The 15750-nt window shown below is 39.9% G+C and overlaps 2 protein-coding genes across 14 annotated transcripts in view; both read right to left on the bottom strand.

Moving 5' to 3' along the window:
• Window positions 1-10027, bottom strand: part of phf11 (PHD finger protein 11) — a 76586-nt gene extending 66559 nt beyond the window's left edge. For 3 of the 4 annotated variants that reach the window (XR_011962502.1, XR_011962501.1, XM_072584533.1), the window contains exons 1-2: window positions 4546-4912; window positions 1254-1355 (exon numbers count right to left, since the gene is read on the bottom strand). Coding sequence is in view for 2 of the 4 variants with exons in the window: in XM_072584533.1 (XP_072440634.1) it covers window positions 1254-1355; window positions 4546-4641 (198 nt within the window). In the remaining 2 variants the exon portion in view is untranslated. Of the gene's footprint in view, window positions 1-1253; window positions 1356-4545; window positions 4913-9957 lie in introns of those variants that run through there. The other variant, XM_072584534.1, reaches the window with a different exon arrangement.
• An 827-nt stretch (window positions 10028-10854) lies between these two features.
• Window positions 10855-15750, bottom strand: part of LOC140486011 (histone-lysine N-methyltransferase SETDB2-like) — a 94595-nt gene continuing 89699 nt past the window's right edge. For all 10 annotated transcript variants that reach the window (XM_072584541.1, XM_072584537.1, XM_072584539.1 and 7 more), the window contains 2 exons: window positions 15265-15353; window positions 10855-12776 (listed from right to left, as the gene is read on the bottom strand). In XM_072584541.1, the coding sequence (XP_072440642.1) occupies window positions 12659-12776; window positions 15265-15353 (207 nt within the window). In that variant the 3' untranslated portion in view covers window positions 10855-12658. The remainder of the gene's footprint in view (window positions 12777-15264; window positions 15354-15750) is intronic.

Here is a 15750-nt window from a genome sequence, read left to right on the forward strand (position 1 = left end):
GCAGCACCTACTCAGTGAAAATATGCTCACTGACTCCCAGTTTGGGTTCCCCATGGCCACACTCCTGACCTCATTACAGCCATGGTACAAACATCTCAACTCCAAAGGGGAGACAAGAGTGCCTGCCCTTGACATCAAGGTAGCATTTGACAGAGTGTGGCATCAAGGAGCCTAAGCAAAAGGTTATTGGAGCACTCTCCACTGGTTAGAGTCATACCTGACACATAGGAAAACGGTTCTAATTGCTGGAAGTCAAGCATCTCGGTTTTAGAACAGCTCTAAAATCCCATTCATCTTCAGCTGTTTCATCAATGACCTTCCTTCCATCATAAGGTCAGAAGTGGAGATGTTCACCAAAGATGGCAGAAAGTTCAGCATCATGCGTGTCCCATCAGATACTGAAATGGTCCATGACTAAATACAGCAAGACCTGGATCATACTCAGGCTTGGGCTGAAAAATGACAAGTAATATTTGCACCATGCCAATGCCAGGGATTGTCAATCTCCAACAAGAGAATCTAACCACTGGCCCTCACTAGACATTCAATGGTGCCACCATCATTGAATCCCTCACTATCAACATCCTGGGGATTACCGCTGTCCAAAAACTAAATTGGAATAGCCATACACAATAGGTACAAGAGGAGGTCAGAGAGTATGAAAACCTCCAGCAAGTCACTCACCTCCCGATTTCCCAAAGTATGTCCATCATCTACAAGGCCCAAGTCATGAACGTGATAGAATACTCCTCAATTATTCAGTTCCAATAAACTCAAAGAGCTTAACACCATCCAAGACAAAGCAGCACGCTTGACTGGCACCACATCCACATTACAACATCTAAAAAAGGTATCTAGATGCGTATATGAATAGGAAGAGTTTGGACAGATATGGACCAACTGCTGACAATGGGATTAGGTCAGATCAAAATGTCTAGTCAAAGCAGATGTGTTGAACCAAAGGGCCTGTTTCTGTGCTGTATGACTCTATGACTACAGCAGATTGTGAAGATAATTTACCACCTCTGTCTTCAGACAATTAGGAATAGGCAATAAATGCTGGCATAGGCAATGATGCCCATTTTACATGAACAAATGAACACTACTTGCCACTCATCAGACCCCAAGCTCTGATGTTATGCAGATCTTGCTGAAATACAGTCTGTCTGAAATATGAGTACATTTAGCACAGATGGCATTAGGATTCAAAAATGTTAGTTTTATTTATAAATGCTTTCTTACTGAAGTCTTACCAACTTGCTTCCTCTTTTAATTTCTTTTTCGATATCTTCAACAAAAAATCCACCAAAATCTTCAAAATTTGAATTGTGGTTGACAAGGTTTGAAGAAAAAAGCTGAAAAATAAAGAGAAATACAATGTAAATATATCACAGATACTCCAACATTTGTTTCTATTTTCTCACAGCTTCAAAAGCTGGCTTGGAGATCCATGGGTGCAGACTGCTTTCTGCCACATGACTCCAGTGGCCATGTTACATTGCTGAATAGAACTGATGAATACTTGCAGATTTTGGTGTGGAATAGAGCGATGCCACTTATACAAACAGCTACATTTAGTGTACTGCAACCAAGGGGTAAGAACCTCAAAACATTTCACCTTCATCACTTGACTGTGGCCATTGCTCCTGGTTAAGATGTTTTATCAAATAATAATAATTGAAAAGAGTTGCTGTTCCCAAATTGAAGGCCTAAAAAATAAGCAGCAGCATTCAGACAATATCACATTCCTTTTGAATGTGGAAATGTGCGTGAAATCACATATTTTCCTTTCTGGAACTAGTGTCTTCTGATATAACGCAAAAGATCCATTCCTGTGCAATTCCATGTTATAAGAAAATCATGTAATAACAGCACCATTTAAACCAATAGGACTAGAATCACGTTACAGCCAATATAGATAAGGAAAGTTGCGTTCTACAAATAATGGTTTAAATTATTTAATCACATTACAGCAAATTCGCGTTGAAGAAATACGTGTTATAGCAAAACTGACAATATAAACTAAAATGGACATTGGACTGCAATAACTGAAAGGAAAGTTTCACAATTTGAAAATCAAGTATTGGGCATTGCTTAGCTGTAAAATATATTATTGCCTTTTAGAAGCAATAAGAGGGAGACTTTGAGACTGAGTATGAACCACAATCTTTTTCATTTAGGTCTCTGCCTAACAACAGCCCTCTGGTTTAACTGAGAGCTGCATAGTGGAAAAAAAACAGGCAGAGCCGGCAGATAGTAAGCATCCACTTCTCTTTTTCCCACTCTCACCCACACCCAGCCCCCAACATTCTCTCATGGGTAATAGACTGTAAAACCAAGAAAGCTTTAAAAAAAATACATTCATCCAAGATTGCCAATTAAATTAATCTGGTCAACCATCAAATCAAAGAGCAACCATACAGGGAACATCATATCATTGCAAAAATCAAAAGGTTTCACAAAAACAATTCCCCCTCCCCCTCTACCCCCGACTGTGGTTTGGACTTTTGATCTTTGCTCATCCTGACAATATTCTTTTTCCACCCACAGCATATGTGGTAAACCATTTGTCTTTAATGGTCATTGAGTGCATGTACGTTCTGGATTTTGAAGGGGTATGGTGTAAGTTACATAAATTAGGAATCCTTTATTTTCTTGTTGACGTTCAGTATATTACACTAAACAGATTATTTCTCTGTTACTGAAGGAATCTGAAGTGGATTCCCTGTGACCGGAGGAAAAGCCAGTCGGGTAAACTGGCCATTGGGATTTATGCATTTTGTCATTGCTTGTGAAACAGTCAGGCATGAGTATGAGCACACACTTTCCAGCTAAGTCACAACAACTGTACTTCTGATTATGTAATGAATGTAACATTTCCTTCTTAAATGGGTGTTAAAAAAGTGCCAGTCCCAGATCCACTTCGTCTTCAGGTCCATCTTTCTATGCCAGGAATCCATCTGATCAACCTCAGATAAGTGATGGATTTATTGTTTGTTTTATTGTTGTCACAAAAGTACTGAGATACAGTGAAAAGTGTTGTTTTGCATGCTAGACAGGTAGGTCATACCATATGAAGTGCATTAGGGTGACAGAACAGAGTGCAGAACAGTGCTGCAGCCACAGAGAAGATGCAGAGAGCGAGAGCGAGCGAGAAACAGAAAGGTTAGAATTAATGCTTGAGAGGTCCATTCAAAAGTATGATAATAGCAGGGAAGAAGCTATTCTTGAATCTATTTTTACGTGTACATGAGCTTTTGTATCTTCTACCCAAAAAAAGGTAGAAGAGAGTATAACTGGAGTGGGAGGGTCTTTGATTAAAGACCGAAAGAACTGCTGATGCTGTAAATCAGACACAAGAACTGAGAACCCCCTCAGAAGTGAGGGTGGGTCACACGGTCTGAATTGTTCAACCTGTTATCTTCACAAATGCGGCCAGACTTGCTGAGGTTTTCCAGGAATTTCTGTTTTTGGGTCTTTGATTATGATGGTTGCTTTCTGGAAGTTGCACTCCCTCATAGCCAGTACTTCCTTAGTCAGTGAAGGAGACCTAAACAGCACACAATACTCCAGGTGTGATTTAACCAAGGCCTGTCCAATTGCAGGAATGATTGATGTGCCAGTGTCGGACTGGGGTGTGCAAAGTTAAAAACCATACAACACCAGGTTATAGTCCAACAGGTTTATTTGGAAGTACAAGCTTTTGGAGCATTGCTCCTTCATCAAAGTCGCTCGTGCAGAAGGATCATAGGACACAATGTATAGCAAAAGATCATAGTATCATACAACTGATGCGATATATTGAACAAACCTAGATTTGCCAGATACATCCTATTTTGTTCAAAAAGCACAATCTGTAGGCAGTCAATATTTTTTATAATCCATGTAACATTTTATGAATTCCGACTTTGGAAACAGAACCAATCTGACTCAAGATTGAAATGCATACAGATTCTAACCTCACATCTTTAATGCAATGTCTGAGATGAGATGCCACTTATTAAAATATAAAACATTCAATTATCTCAGGAATACGACTCGCAACAAGTTCTGGGATTTACATACTAATAAATCGAAACCTATCTTAAGTAACAAAAGACTTCACAACAATCGAGGTTAGTTCCATATATCGCATCAATTGTATGACACTATCTTTAGCTGTAAATTGTGTCCTGTGATCCCACTCCCGATACGAAGCAGCGCTCCGAAAGATTATACTTTCGAACAAATGTAGGAAAACACTCCTGCTCCCTAATGGTGAATGCAGTGAATTTATTCCCTCCGCTGGCTTTTTACCAGTTTTCTACCACGGTGTCAAAATATCCCACATATTAAATTCCTGAACTCCGCCCGCTTGATATAAAAGGAACGGTGATTGAATCCAAAGTTACAATAAAATCATAAGTCAAGGAAATTGAAAGAGAAGGAAAATTAATCAGAAGACCCCGAATTAAAAAAATCAGAAAATAAAATGGAGACAAGTTGAGGTCCTGTCATTGCTAAAGCAAACGAGAGCTTCCAAGTCCGTTGTTACTCTCCACCTACCATGCAGTTCTGATGTGCAGCGATTCGGCCATCGGTGAATAATCTTCCAGTTTCTCGGCTTTGTCCTGATCTGAGGCAAAGGCCACAGTCGCTCATCTTCGCCCGGGTCGCGTCGGTTCAACGCTGGACCCTGGAAGCAGACGTCAGCTTGCCGTGCAAAAACAGAAACTGACAAGAAATCCGCCTGTCTCTAGGAGGAATGTTACTCGGGGCTGACGAGAAAGGCGAGAGACTTCCTCCAACCCACGGCCTTATTTTCCAAACTAAGTAGTTTCGTTTTACCAGAAGGCACTCACAACCGAGAAAGGGCGACCCATGAAAACTCTATTGCAACTGGCACCACGCAACCGAAATAAATACTACGTCAGGGCAGAATATTTCCTGCTCGTTTTGCACGTCAGTACACCCTCTTATTCTGAACACTCGTTCTTTTCAAAATAAGGTACATCACAAGGACTCACTGTCGAATGCATTCCCATCATCTTCACGTAACTGAATTTTTCTATTTTCTCAGGCAAGCAAACAATTCGACAACTTTCGGTTTGATATTAAATTAGAAATTTCTCAGACAAATCCTGAGTCATAGTATTCACCAGTCCTTCAGTACACACACTGAAGAAATAAATGTACACAGAAAGAAAGACAGAAATTTGGAACGCTCATGAACTGTCCTTCACGTCCCTTGCTGCCGCATCTGCTCTGATAGTTCTTCGTGGTAACTTGTAACGGAGTGCAAATTACTGGGATGAGATTCACTCTCATTTGCATGTTGGAGTCTGCAACTACAGTAATAGGCTCCAATGTCCTTTTCAATTCAAATTACTAATTACGAATCTCTCCCTTGCCTATCAACTATCATTGATGTGGACGTAAGATTTGGGGATCAAAAATCAATGGAGGTGTTATTAACACATCTTTCTTGGCCATCAAGGGCTAGGGTGCAACTCAAATTAAAAGCTTCTGTCAGAGGCAGAAATACTACCTATTGGACCCACAGCGTCTGTCCTTGAGGCAGTGAGGAGGTACTACCCAAATCTACCTCTACCATAGTTCCAAAGTTGTCATTGGACTTGAAAAGTTAACTGTGGCTCTCTTCTAAGGTACTGGCAGATCTGACTTTCTGCAGTATTTTCTGTTTCTACTGGAATCTGAGTCGGAGTGGAAATCGATCCCACCGTCTATTACTGACAATCCAAGGTTAGCATTGGTGGAAAGCAGTTTGGGCTTTGCATGACTGTCAGTCCACTCACCACAAATATCACAGTTGGTTTCCAGATATGTTTTTGCTTAATACCACAATGTTTTCCTGTGAACTGACACTGCAAACTATTCAGTATGGTCTCCATTACATCAGAGAAACTAAACACATATTGGATGATAACATTACATAAGCGCTTCCAATTTTGTCTACAACTGTTACTCAAAGTTTCCAGATGCCTATCATTTTAATTCTCTGCTCCAAGCTTGCTCTGACCTTTCAGTCCTTGCCAAACAGCCATTCCCTTCTCATTAGGTATCATTGGGGACTGTTTTTTTTTCATTTTTTATTTTTTTTTTTCGTTTTTCTTTTTTTTTAGGAAGATAGGCAAACACCCGAGTGGCCAGTGACAAGCGTCAATACTGTGTGATCAAAGAGGAGGGTAGGGATTAAATCAAATGCCGTTTATTTATTTTTTCTTTTGTTTTTTTTAACCCCCACACTACCGCCTAACTGCGGTAGTTATTATTTTTCCCCAGCACAATGGGGACTGTTAGTGGCTAACTGATAGTTAACTATCAACAGTCCCCATTAATAGTTATTCGTCCTCCTAGCCAGATTGTTGGCAATTACTTTGTCTGTCCAATTGTTTATCTCTCTCTTTGGGCTCTATCCCTCACCTATCGTTTACAGTACTCCTTACCACCTCAATCATCTATCTGCTGCATATAAATCAACACTTTCCTAACCACCAACGCTTTTGAGGGTCATGCAGCATGAAAAGTTAACTCTGATTGCTCTCCACAGATGCTGCCAGACCTGCTGAGTTTTTCCAGCAACTTTTGTTTCTGATTTACAGTACCTGCAGTTCTTTCAGTTTTTATTCCTCTCTCATTGCTGGTTTCAAGTTGATTTTCCTAATACAACCTTAGTTGCAGGCTTTGGTTTCATATAATCTCTCATTAAAGTTTGAAGTAAACTTGAGGACCAGCACCTCACTTTCCAATTAAGCTTTTAAGTTCTCAGTTTTAGATCATGACTTCTGCCTGACGCATACTTTTGGATGGAAGCAGTTTTTCATGATTGCGTTTTTCCACAAGCACTTTCTATTCCAGACACATCTTTCGTTTTACTTTTGTCCCATTATCAACATCTTTCACTGCAAACCATTATCTTTTTGGTCATTTGCTTTCCAGCACAAAGACCTTCAAATTTTATTATTTTCCTCCCGTCCATTTGACAACTCCTTACCCAAATATACATTCACCTGCCTGCCCACCAACCATATCCCCATTCACTCTTATCTATTCAAAAAGATTGGAAATTTAAATTTATCATTCAGCAACCAGTACCATAAAAAGGGTTGTGTGCCTCCTTTCCTCCTGACTCTACTCTGTTGACACAATTCCACAGGGAATGCTGCACTGATCTTTGACAGTCGGGATGCAAAAGATTCCAGAAAATGTATGTTGCAGCATCAGGCCAGGCACACTTTTGCACAGTAGCAATCTGCTCAATATTGGTTTGAATCTTCCCAACAATAGTGCTCAGTCAAATTATGTTTAACCTCAACATATCCATCATATTCTCCTTTTAATCTTAAACTACTATAAGGGGCAGCATGGTGGCTCAGTGCCTCACAGAACCAGGGACCCAGGTTCAATTCCAGCCTCAGGCAACTGTGTGGAGTTTGCACTATCTCCCACGTCTGCGTGGGTTTCCTTCGGGTGTTCCGGTATCTTCCCACAGTCCAAGGATGCGCAGTCAGGTGAATTGGTTGTGCTAAATTGCCCATAGTGTTAGGTGCATTCGTCAGAGGGAAATGGATCTGGGTGGGTTACTCTTCAGAGGGTCAGTTTGGACTTGTTGGGCTGAAGGGCCTGTTTCCACACTGTAGGGGATCTGATCTAAAAGTTCATACATTCAGACTAACATTTGATTACACCACATGTGAACATTCATACGTGCTTCTCTTATTCAATCTTAGAATCTCCACAGTGTGGAAACAGGCCATTCGGCCCAACAAGTCCACACTGACCCTCCAAAGAGTCTCCAACCCAGACCCATTCCACTACCCCATTACTCGACATTTTTCATGAACGATGCACCTACCTTACACATCCATGAACACTATGGGCAATTTAGCATGGCCACTTCACCTAACCTGTACATCTTTGGATTGTGGAAGGAAATTAGAGCACCCAGAGGAGAATGTGCAAACACCACAGTCAGCAGAGGTTGGAATTGAACAGGAGTCCCTGTCACTGTTCGGCATCAGTGCTAACCACGGAGCCATCATGCCATTCCTTATATCCTCATTCTATTTTGAAGAATCTCAAAATTATGGAGTGCAACCTCCACCACGTCTTCCTCCTTTAATCATAAAACTTCAAAAATCAAATTTAAAACCATAAGACTTAGGAGTGGAAGTAAGGCCATTTGGCCCAGAATCCACTCCACCGTTTAATCATGGACGATGGGCACATCAACTCCACTTATCCACACTCTCCCCACAGCCCTTAATTCCTTGTAAGATCAAGAATTTGTCAATCTCTGCCCTGAGTCATTTAACATCCCAGTCTCCACTGCGCTCCGTGACAATGAATGCCACAGGCCCACCATTCTTTGGCTGAAGAAATGTCTCCTCATTTCCAATCTAAATTGAACCTTCTAATTCTAAGGCTCTGCCATGGGTCCTGGTCTCCTTGCCTAATGGAAACAAATTCCCAGGGTCCATCCTTTCTAAGCCATGTATTATCTTGCAAGTTTCTATCAGATCTCTCCTCAACCTTCTAAATTCTAATTAATACAATCCCAGGATCCTCAGCTGTTCATCGTATGTTAGGCCTACCATTTCAGGGATTATCTGGGTGAATCTCCGCTGGACACGCTCCAGTGCCAGTAAATCCTTCCTGTGGTGAGGGGCCCAAAATTGGACACAGTATTCTAAATGGGCCCGAGAGCTTTATAAAGTCTCAGAAGCACATCACTTATATATCCCAACCCTCGAGATAAATGACAATATTACATTCACTTTCTAAATCAAGGACTCAATCTACAAGTTAACCTTTAGAGAATTCTGGACTAGCACTCCCAGATCCCTTTGTATTTTGGCTTTATGAATTTTCTCATCATTTAGAAAATAGTCCATGCCTGTATTCTTTCTTCCAAAGTGTAAGACCTCGCATTTGCTCACATTGAATTTCAGACATTTCCTGGACTACTCTCCCCTCCCCACCACCTCAGTATTAGCACCTGTCCATTTAACTTCATATCATCGGCGAACTTCACCAGAATGCCCCCAGTCCCCTCATCCAGATAAAAATATATAAAGTGAACAGCTGCAGCCCCAATACTGAACCATGTGGGACACCACTTGTCACCAGCTGCCATTCCGAAAAAGAACCTTTTATCCCAACTCTCTGCCTTCTGTCAGACAGCCAATCCTCAATCCATGCCAGTAGCTCACCTTGAACACCATGGGCCCTCACCTTACTCAGCAGTCTCCCGTGACGCACCTTATCAAAGGTCTTTTGGAAGTTTAGGTAGATAACATCCACTGAGCTTTCCTGATCTAACCTACTTGATACCTCTTCAAAGAATTCTAACAGGTATGTAGGGCATGACCTCACCTTACTAAATCACGCTGACTTGTTCTAATCTGACCCTGCACTTCCACGAATTTAGAAATCTCCTCCTTAACGATGGATTCCAGAATTTTACCTAACAATCGAGGTTAGGCTAATCGGCCTATAATTTTCCATCTTTTGTCTTGATCCTTTCTTGAACAAGAGGGTTACAACAGCGATTGTCCAATCACCTGGGACTTTCCCTGACTCCAGTGGCTTTTGAAAGATTACAACCAACACCTCTGCTATTTCTTCAGCCACCTTCCTCAGAACTCTAGGAAGTAGTCCATCTGGGCCAGGAGATTTATCAATTGAGACTTTTTAGCTTTTCTAGTACTTTCTCTTTTGTAATGGCTACCATACTCAATTCTGCCCCTGACTTTCCTTAATTGATATTACTCATGCCTTCCACTGTGAAGACTGACGCAAAGTACTCATTAAGTTCTTCAGCTATTTTCTTATCTCCCAGCACTAGCCTTCCTGCATCAATTTCAAGCGACCCGATGTCTACTTTTGCCTCTCATTTGTTTCTTATGTTTTGAAAGAAACTTTTACTATCATTTCTAATATTACTGGTTAGCCTACCTTCATATTTGATCCTCTTCTTCCTTATTTCGCTCTTTGTTGTCCTCTGTTTGTTTTGTAGTCTTCCCAATCTTCTGATTTCCCAGTGGTCCAGGCCACTTTATAGGCTCTCTCTTTTTCCTCTGATACCTACAATGGGCAATTTAGCATAATCAATTCACCTAACCTGCACATCTTTGGACTGTGGGAGGAAACCAGGGCAAAGCCATGTAGACACAGGGAGAAAGTGTAAACTCGCACAGATAGTTGCCCAAGGATGGAATAAAACCCAGGTCCCTGGTGCTGTGAAGCAGTATTGCTAACCACCGAGCCACGGTGTCACCCTAAATTTGGTATCACTTTGTCACTCAGCATTCTCTTACCCTGTTTTATAACAAATCAGGGAAGAGAAAAGACCAAGCAGGCTATTGAAAGTCATCCCCGGAGTCTATGTACATTTCTGTTATATGCAACTGGAGTGCACATTGTGGGCAGCACGGTGGCACAGTGGTTAGCACTGCTGCCTCACAGCGCCAGAGACCAGGGTTCAATTCCCGCCTCAGGCGACTGACTGTGTGGAGTTTGCATATTCTCCCCGTGTCTGCGTGGGTTTCCTCCGGGTGCTCCGGTTTCCTCCCACAGTCCAAAGATGTGCAGGTCAGGTGAATTGGCCATGCTAAATTGCCTGTTGTGTTAGGTAAGGGATTGATGTAGGGGTATGGGTGGGTTGCGCTTCGGCGGGGCGGTGTGGACTTGTTGGACCGAAGGGCCTGTTTCCACACTAAGTAATCTAAAAAAACATTCAACTTTACTTGATGCCTTCCCAGTTGGTAAGGTTGTTGTTCTCTTAAAAAAAAACACCAAAACATAATACTATTGAGTTTTTTTTAAAAAAAGATTCTATCTTAAATTGACACTTTAATTTGGACACCAAAACACAAACATTAAAGGATAATTCTGAAAATAGAAAATTACATATATAACCTTGGTATTTTGCATTTCATTACAAAAGAAAACAAAGAGTCAGCCCAGAAGTAGTCTTTTTGACAATCATCCTGACATAATGCAAAAATATCAAACAAAATGCAAGTGTACTAGATGTAAGTTTGGTCACTGAGCTGGAAGGTTCATTTCCAGACATTTCATCACTCTACTATGTGATATCTTCAGTGGGCCTCCAGGCCAAGCACTGTTGATAATTCCTGCTTTCTATTTATATGTTTGAGTTTCTTTGGGTTGGTTATGTCATTTCCTGTGGTGATGTCATTTCCTGTTCTTTTTCTAGTGGGTGGTAGATGGGGTCTAACTCAATGTGTTTGTTGATTGAGTTCCGGTTGGAGTTCCATGCTTCTAGGAATTGTTGTGCGTGTTTCTGCTTGGCCCGGAGGCGGACTGAAGATGTTACCTAGTAGGGTGATGAAATGTCTGGAAATGAACCTTCCAACTCAGCGAGCAAACCTACATCCAGAACGTCAACCTGAGCTACAAATCTTCTCAAAACTTGCTAATGCAAGTGTACATTTTATACCTAGTACTCAGTAATCTGATCAGTGAAAACCAGTAACAGAAAATTAACTTCTACTTTTACAAAAACATATTTACATTTTTAATTGGATAAGACCTTCATTGAAGGTCTTCCATCTATAACATTCAAACATTGCCATTGTATAGATATATATTTCAACTCATGTTTAGATTTGCCACAGTCAACACTGAAGCAATCAATCAGTCTGCAGTACATGACAATCATCATCAGGTGCATTTGTTACTTCAAGATGAAGCTTTTCAAGCTTTTCTTCTGTGTTACATGCTGCTGACTGAAAGTCACAAGGAATCTTAAACAAATGGGAGATAGAGCAGCAACAGATATTCTCAAAATGCTCCTATGCATATAGGTAGGAAAGGTTTGTACCCCACCAAAGCAACTGCAGAAGACATGAACTAATTTTGGACGGAATATATATAATGTTCTTCTGAAACCTGCAACCTCAATTGCATTACGGCTTTCTGTCAACAGTGCAAGGACAAAGAATTTGTATCTGATTCAATGCTCTCGATTTTATCAAAGAATTACTTTATCAACCATCTTCTTTCCTTTCCTGAGTGACCAATGTCTATGAAAACCCTTTGAAGATTATCACTAGGTTACTTGACTGTAGTTTTGAAGCCTTGGTGCATGACGAGGGAAGGAATCATGCAATTCTCAACCAGTCTTTATATGCATGCATTTACCAGCATGAATCATTAATTAAAACTGGAACTGGAAGCATCATTCAAGTTTTCCTCTTCAGATTTTGAGAGAGATATCAATTGTGATGCCGTAAAGTCCAAGGTCATATCTTGCTGCAAGTCTGGGATCTTCAGGTATGTGTGACTAAGTCCGCAGAAAAATTTCACCTTACTGTGTACTGCCCATAAATTCAAGGCAATGATAAGATGATCATTTCAATCAATTTTAGTATTTGTATTGCAAGAAATGTTTGTAATACCAGATAAAAAGCTTATAAATTTCAAAAGATACAAAATTATTATTTGTCCAACACAAATTTGAAAGCTCAAAAAAATGGGAGTTGGAGAATCATATTAATTTAGATTTAATGTAAAAGATTTTATTCTCATTTCAGTACCCAATAAATGGTAATATCTTTGCTGATAAGAGGTAGAGACTCAGATCTGCATTTTTCAACCATATAATAATGGATTTTGGAACTTGTTATAAGTATTACACTATACTTTCTTTGCAATTGGTAGATCCACAAAGACATGGAATTTCTTCTTCAGGCATGCTTCCTGTGGAGTACCTGTAGTCCCATGTCAACTCTGATCCTGCTTTGATATACCTAATACAAAAATACACATATGATAACGAACATTAAGGAATATCTTGGACCTCCTTGTTAAAGTAGGCTTCAAATCCATTGTGAATTTCCATGATACTGAGGTAGAACACATGGTTAAATATAGCACAACAATCAACCTTTTCATAATATCATTCAATATCAATATCAGGAAGGCATCTTAGTTGCTAAATTAAGCCCATGTTTAAAAATCACTTTAGGCAAAGAATCAACCCATTTGGAATCACAGACTCATTATAGTACTGAAAGAAGCCATTCAACCCATTGTGTCCCCATGTCTTGTCTCTGCAAGAGTTGGTCTCACACTTTACTATATTTTCTCTTCAAGCAGTTATCAAATTCTGTTTTGAAAGTCATGATTGAATCTGCCTTTATCATACTAGCAGCTAGGGCATTTCAGATCCGAACCACTTACTGAGTATAAAGGTCTTCTCTTATGTCAGCATTTGTTCTTGTGTCAACTCTTTTAAATTGCTGTACTCTGGTTCTCAGTATGAATAGTTTCTCTAGCAATTCCGTTTAAATCATGCATGACTTTTGACTGCTTCCATTAAATGAATCCCATCTTAACCTTCTCTTTCTGTGAACCCTCCCACCCTACAATCTGTCTATATGACTAAATTTCTTAATCCTCTGAGCCATTCTCATAATAGTTAAACAAAATCAAAATACTGTTGATCTTTGAAATCTGATGTAAAATCAGAAATCGCTTCACAAACCAACATCTGTGGAGAGAGATACAGAGTTAACATTTGGAGATCAGTATTACTCCTGTCTGGAAAAAGAGAATACTTTGGACTTGAAACATTAACTCTGTTTTTTCAAAGTTAGGTGTAGCTCTCTGTTAATCTGTGATGAGTGATGTGTGCATGTTTGGGTGTATGCGTGGAGAGAAGGGTGTGTAAAATATATTGCAATATCATACGCAGAACACTCAGGCTTACAATGGGCAAAATTGGGAGTTTCACTCATGTTTTTATCTATGAGTAAATCAATAAATTTTAATATTTATAAGTTTATCTCCTGAAGACTTTTTCAAAGAGATTTATCTGTTGCAGTACTGGTATGACAATGAGTTGTTATTTCTCTTGAAATGATTTGAATGGGAATAGTTACTAGGATAGGACAATCACTCCAGAGTCTTGACAGCAGTTCAGGACACCACAGCTTAGGAAGCATATCATGGCAAGTGCAGCATACATTTACCAGAACGATAAGTAGGGTCCACGGATTAAGTTAGGAGGAGTAGTTACACAAATTAAGGTTGTATTCTTTAGAATTTAGAAGGCTATGGGGTGATTTGGTCAAAGCTTTCAAGATGTCACAGATGAAAGATCAGGTAGAAAAAGTGGAGCAATTTCCAGCAGTTGGAATGTTCAAGAAGAGTAAAAAGTCTAAAAAGAGTTAAAATTTCATGAATAAAATTCAGAAACACACTGCACAAAGGGAGGTAATTAATGCCTACTAAACAGTTCCATCAGCATACCTGTTGATGACTGGTATTAATATTACCCGTTTTAACAGAACTCAACCGAAAAGGTTCAAAATCTAAGGTTCAATACGCAATGTCATTTGGAAATTGCTGCATGTAGACAGCAGTTCTCTCTCAGACAGACAGCTTCATTTGATCACTCCCAATGCAAGCAGCTAGTCAACCTAACTGATGTCTTTTAAATAAAAAATTCAAATGCATTATACTGTAACTTCATTCAGAAATAAAGTGAGACATGCAACCATCACCTCAAATTCTTGTCTCTTCCTCTTGTTCCATGATTGGCACCCCTATTTCCAGCTGCCAAGTCCCTAAATTAGGGCTCCCACATTGGGAGATGGGACCCCAAAAAAGATCAGAGGCTAAAGTTTTGGAGCTGCAATCCCAGAGGAAACAGTGGTTGCCAAGGAGCTCCAGCAAACTCCCTTGGTTCTTCTAGTCTTCTCCCCCAACTCTCAGTTCTCCAAGGAATCGCAACAGTTTTCAAGCCTTGAAATGAGGTGCAGTGGGAAGACTTTGAAAAGCACTGCAGTTTCTTCCCTAGATCCCTCCACACCTCTCCCCCTTTAAGGCATCCTTAAAATCTGTTTGACACAACATTTGGTCACCTGTTCTGATATCTTTGTGACTCAGTGTTAACTTTGGTTTGATTATGCTTCTGTGAAGCATCTGGTGATTTTCTTTTTTCCCCAATGTCTGAAGTACTGTGTAAAATCAAGTTGACATTATAAATTCAGTATCAGAAGTTGAGACTAACACCATCCCCATACTGCCTCAATTTGATTTGACTGACCAAAGGTAGAACATTAAATGACTGAACTGGTTTTGCAGATTATCACTTACTGAAAAAAACATGAGTATTATATAAAATGCAAATATGCACGATAAAATGGAACCTATGATTAAATTTTATTTGAAATGCTATCAACAATATTCACTGAACAAATATTCTGATTTTATCTGTTAATACTCACTTACCTGTTAGTGAAAAAAGCAACCCACGGCAAATTCTTGTCATGTGTATCTACAAAAACACTTTGTACCATAAGATTTGGATCACAGCTATGCTATAAACAAACAGATTGTGGAAGAATCAGATCATTATGCAAAAGCCAAGGAAAACAAATGTGCAAGGAGCAGAAGTACTTCCAATGACAATTACTTTATTCATTCCTGTCCAGACAAATTTAAAAATCAAAAACAAAATACGCTAGCCTAGAATTTGGATGGGGTGGCTTGGGGTTGGGAAAAATGCAAGGAACAATTAATGGTCTCGAACGGTAAGATCTAAGGCGCACCTGCTATTGGGCTAGATAAGACCATAAAACCATAAAACATAGGAGCAGAAATTAGGACATTCAGCCCCTGAAGTCCGCTCTGCAATTCAATCATGGCTGATAAGTTTCTCAATCCCATTCTCCTGCTTTCTCCCTGTAACCCTTGATTCCCTTTACAATCAAGAAC

The sequence above is a fragment of the Chiloscyllium punctatum genome, chromosome 15 (assembly GCF_047496795.1).
Source record: "Chiloscyllium punctatum isolate Juve2018m chromosome 15, sChiPun1.3, whole genome shotgun sequence".
Classification (NCBI taxonomy): Eukaryota; Metazoa; Chordata; class Chondrichthyes; order Orectolobiformes; family Hemiscylliidae; genus Chiloscyllium; species Chiloscyllium punctatum.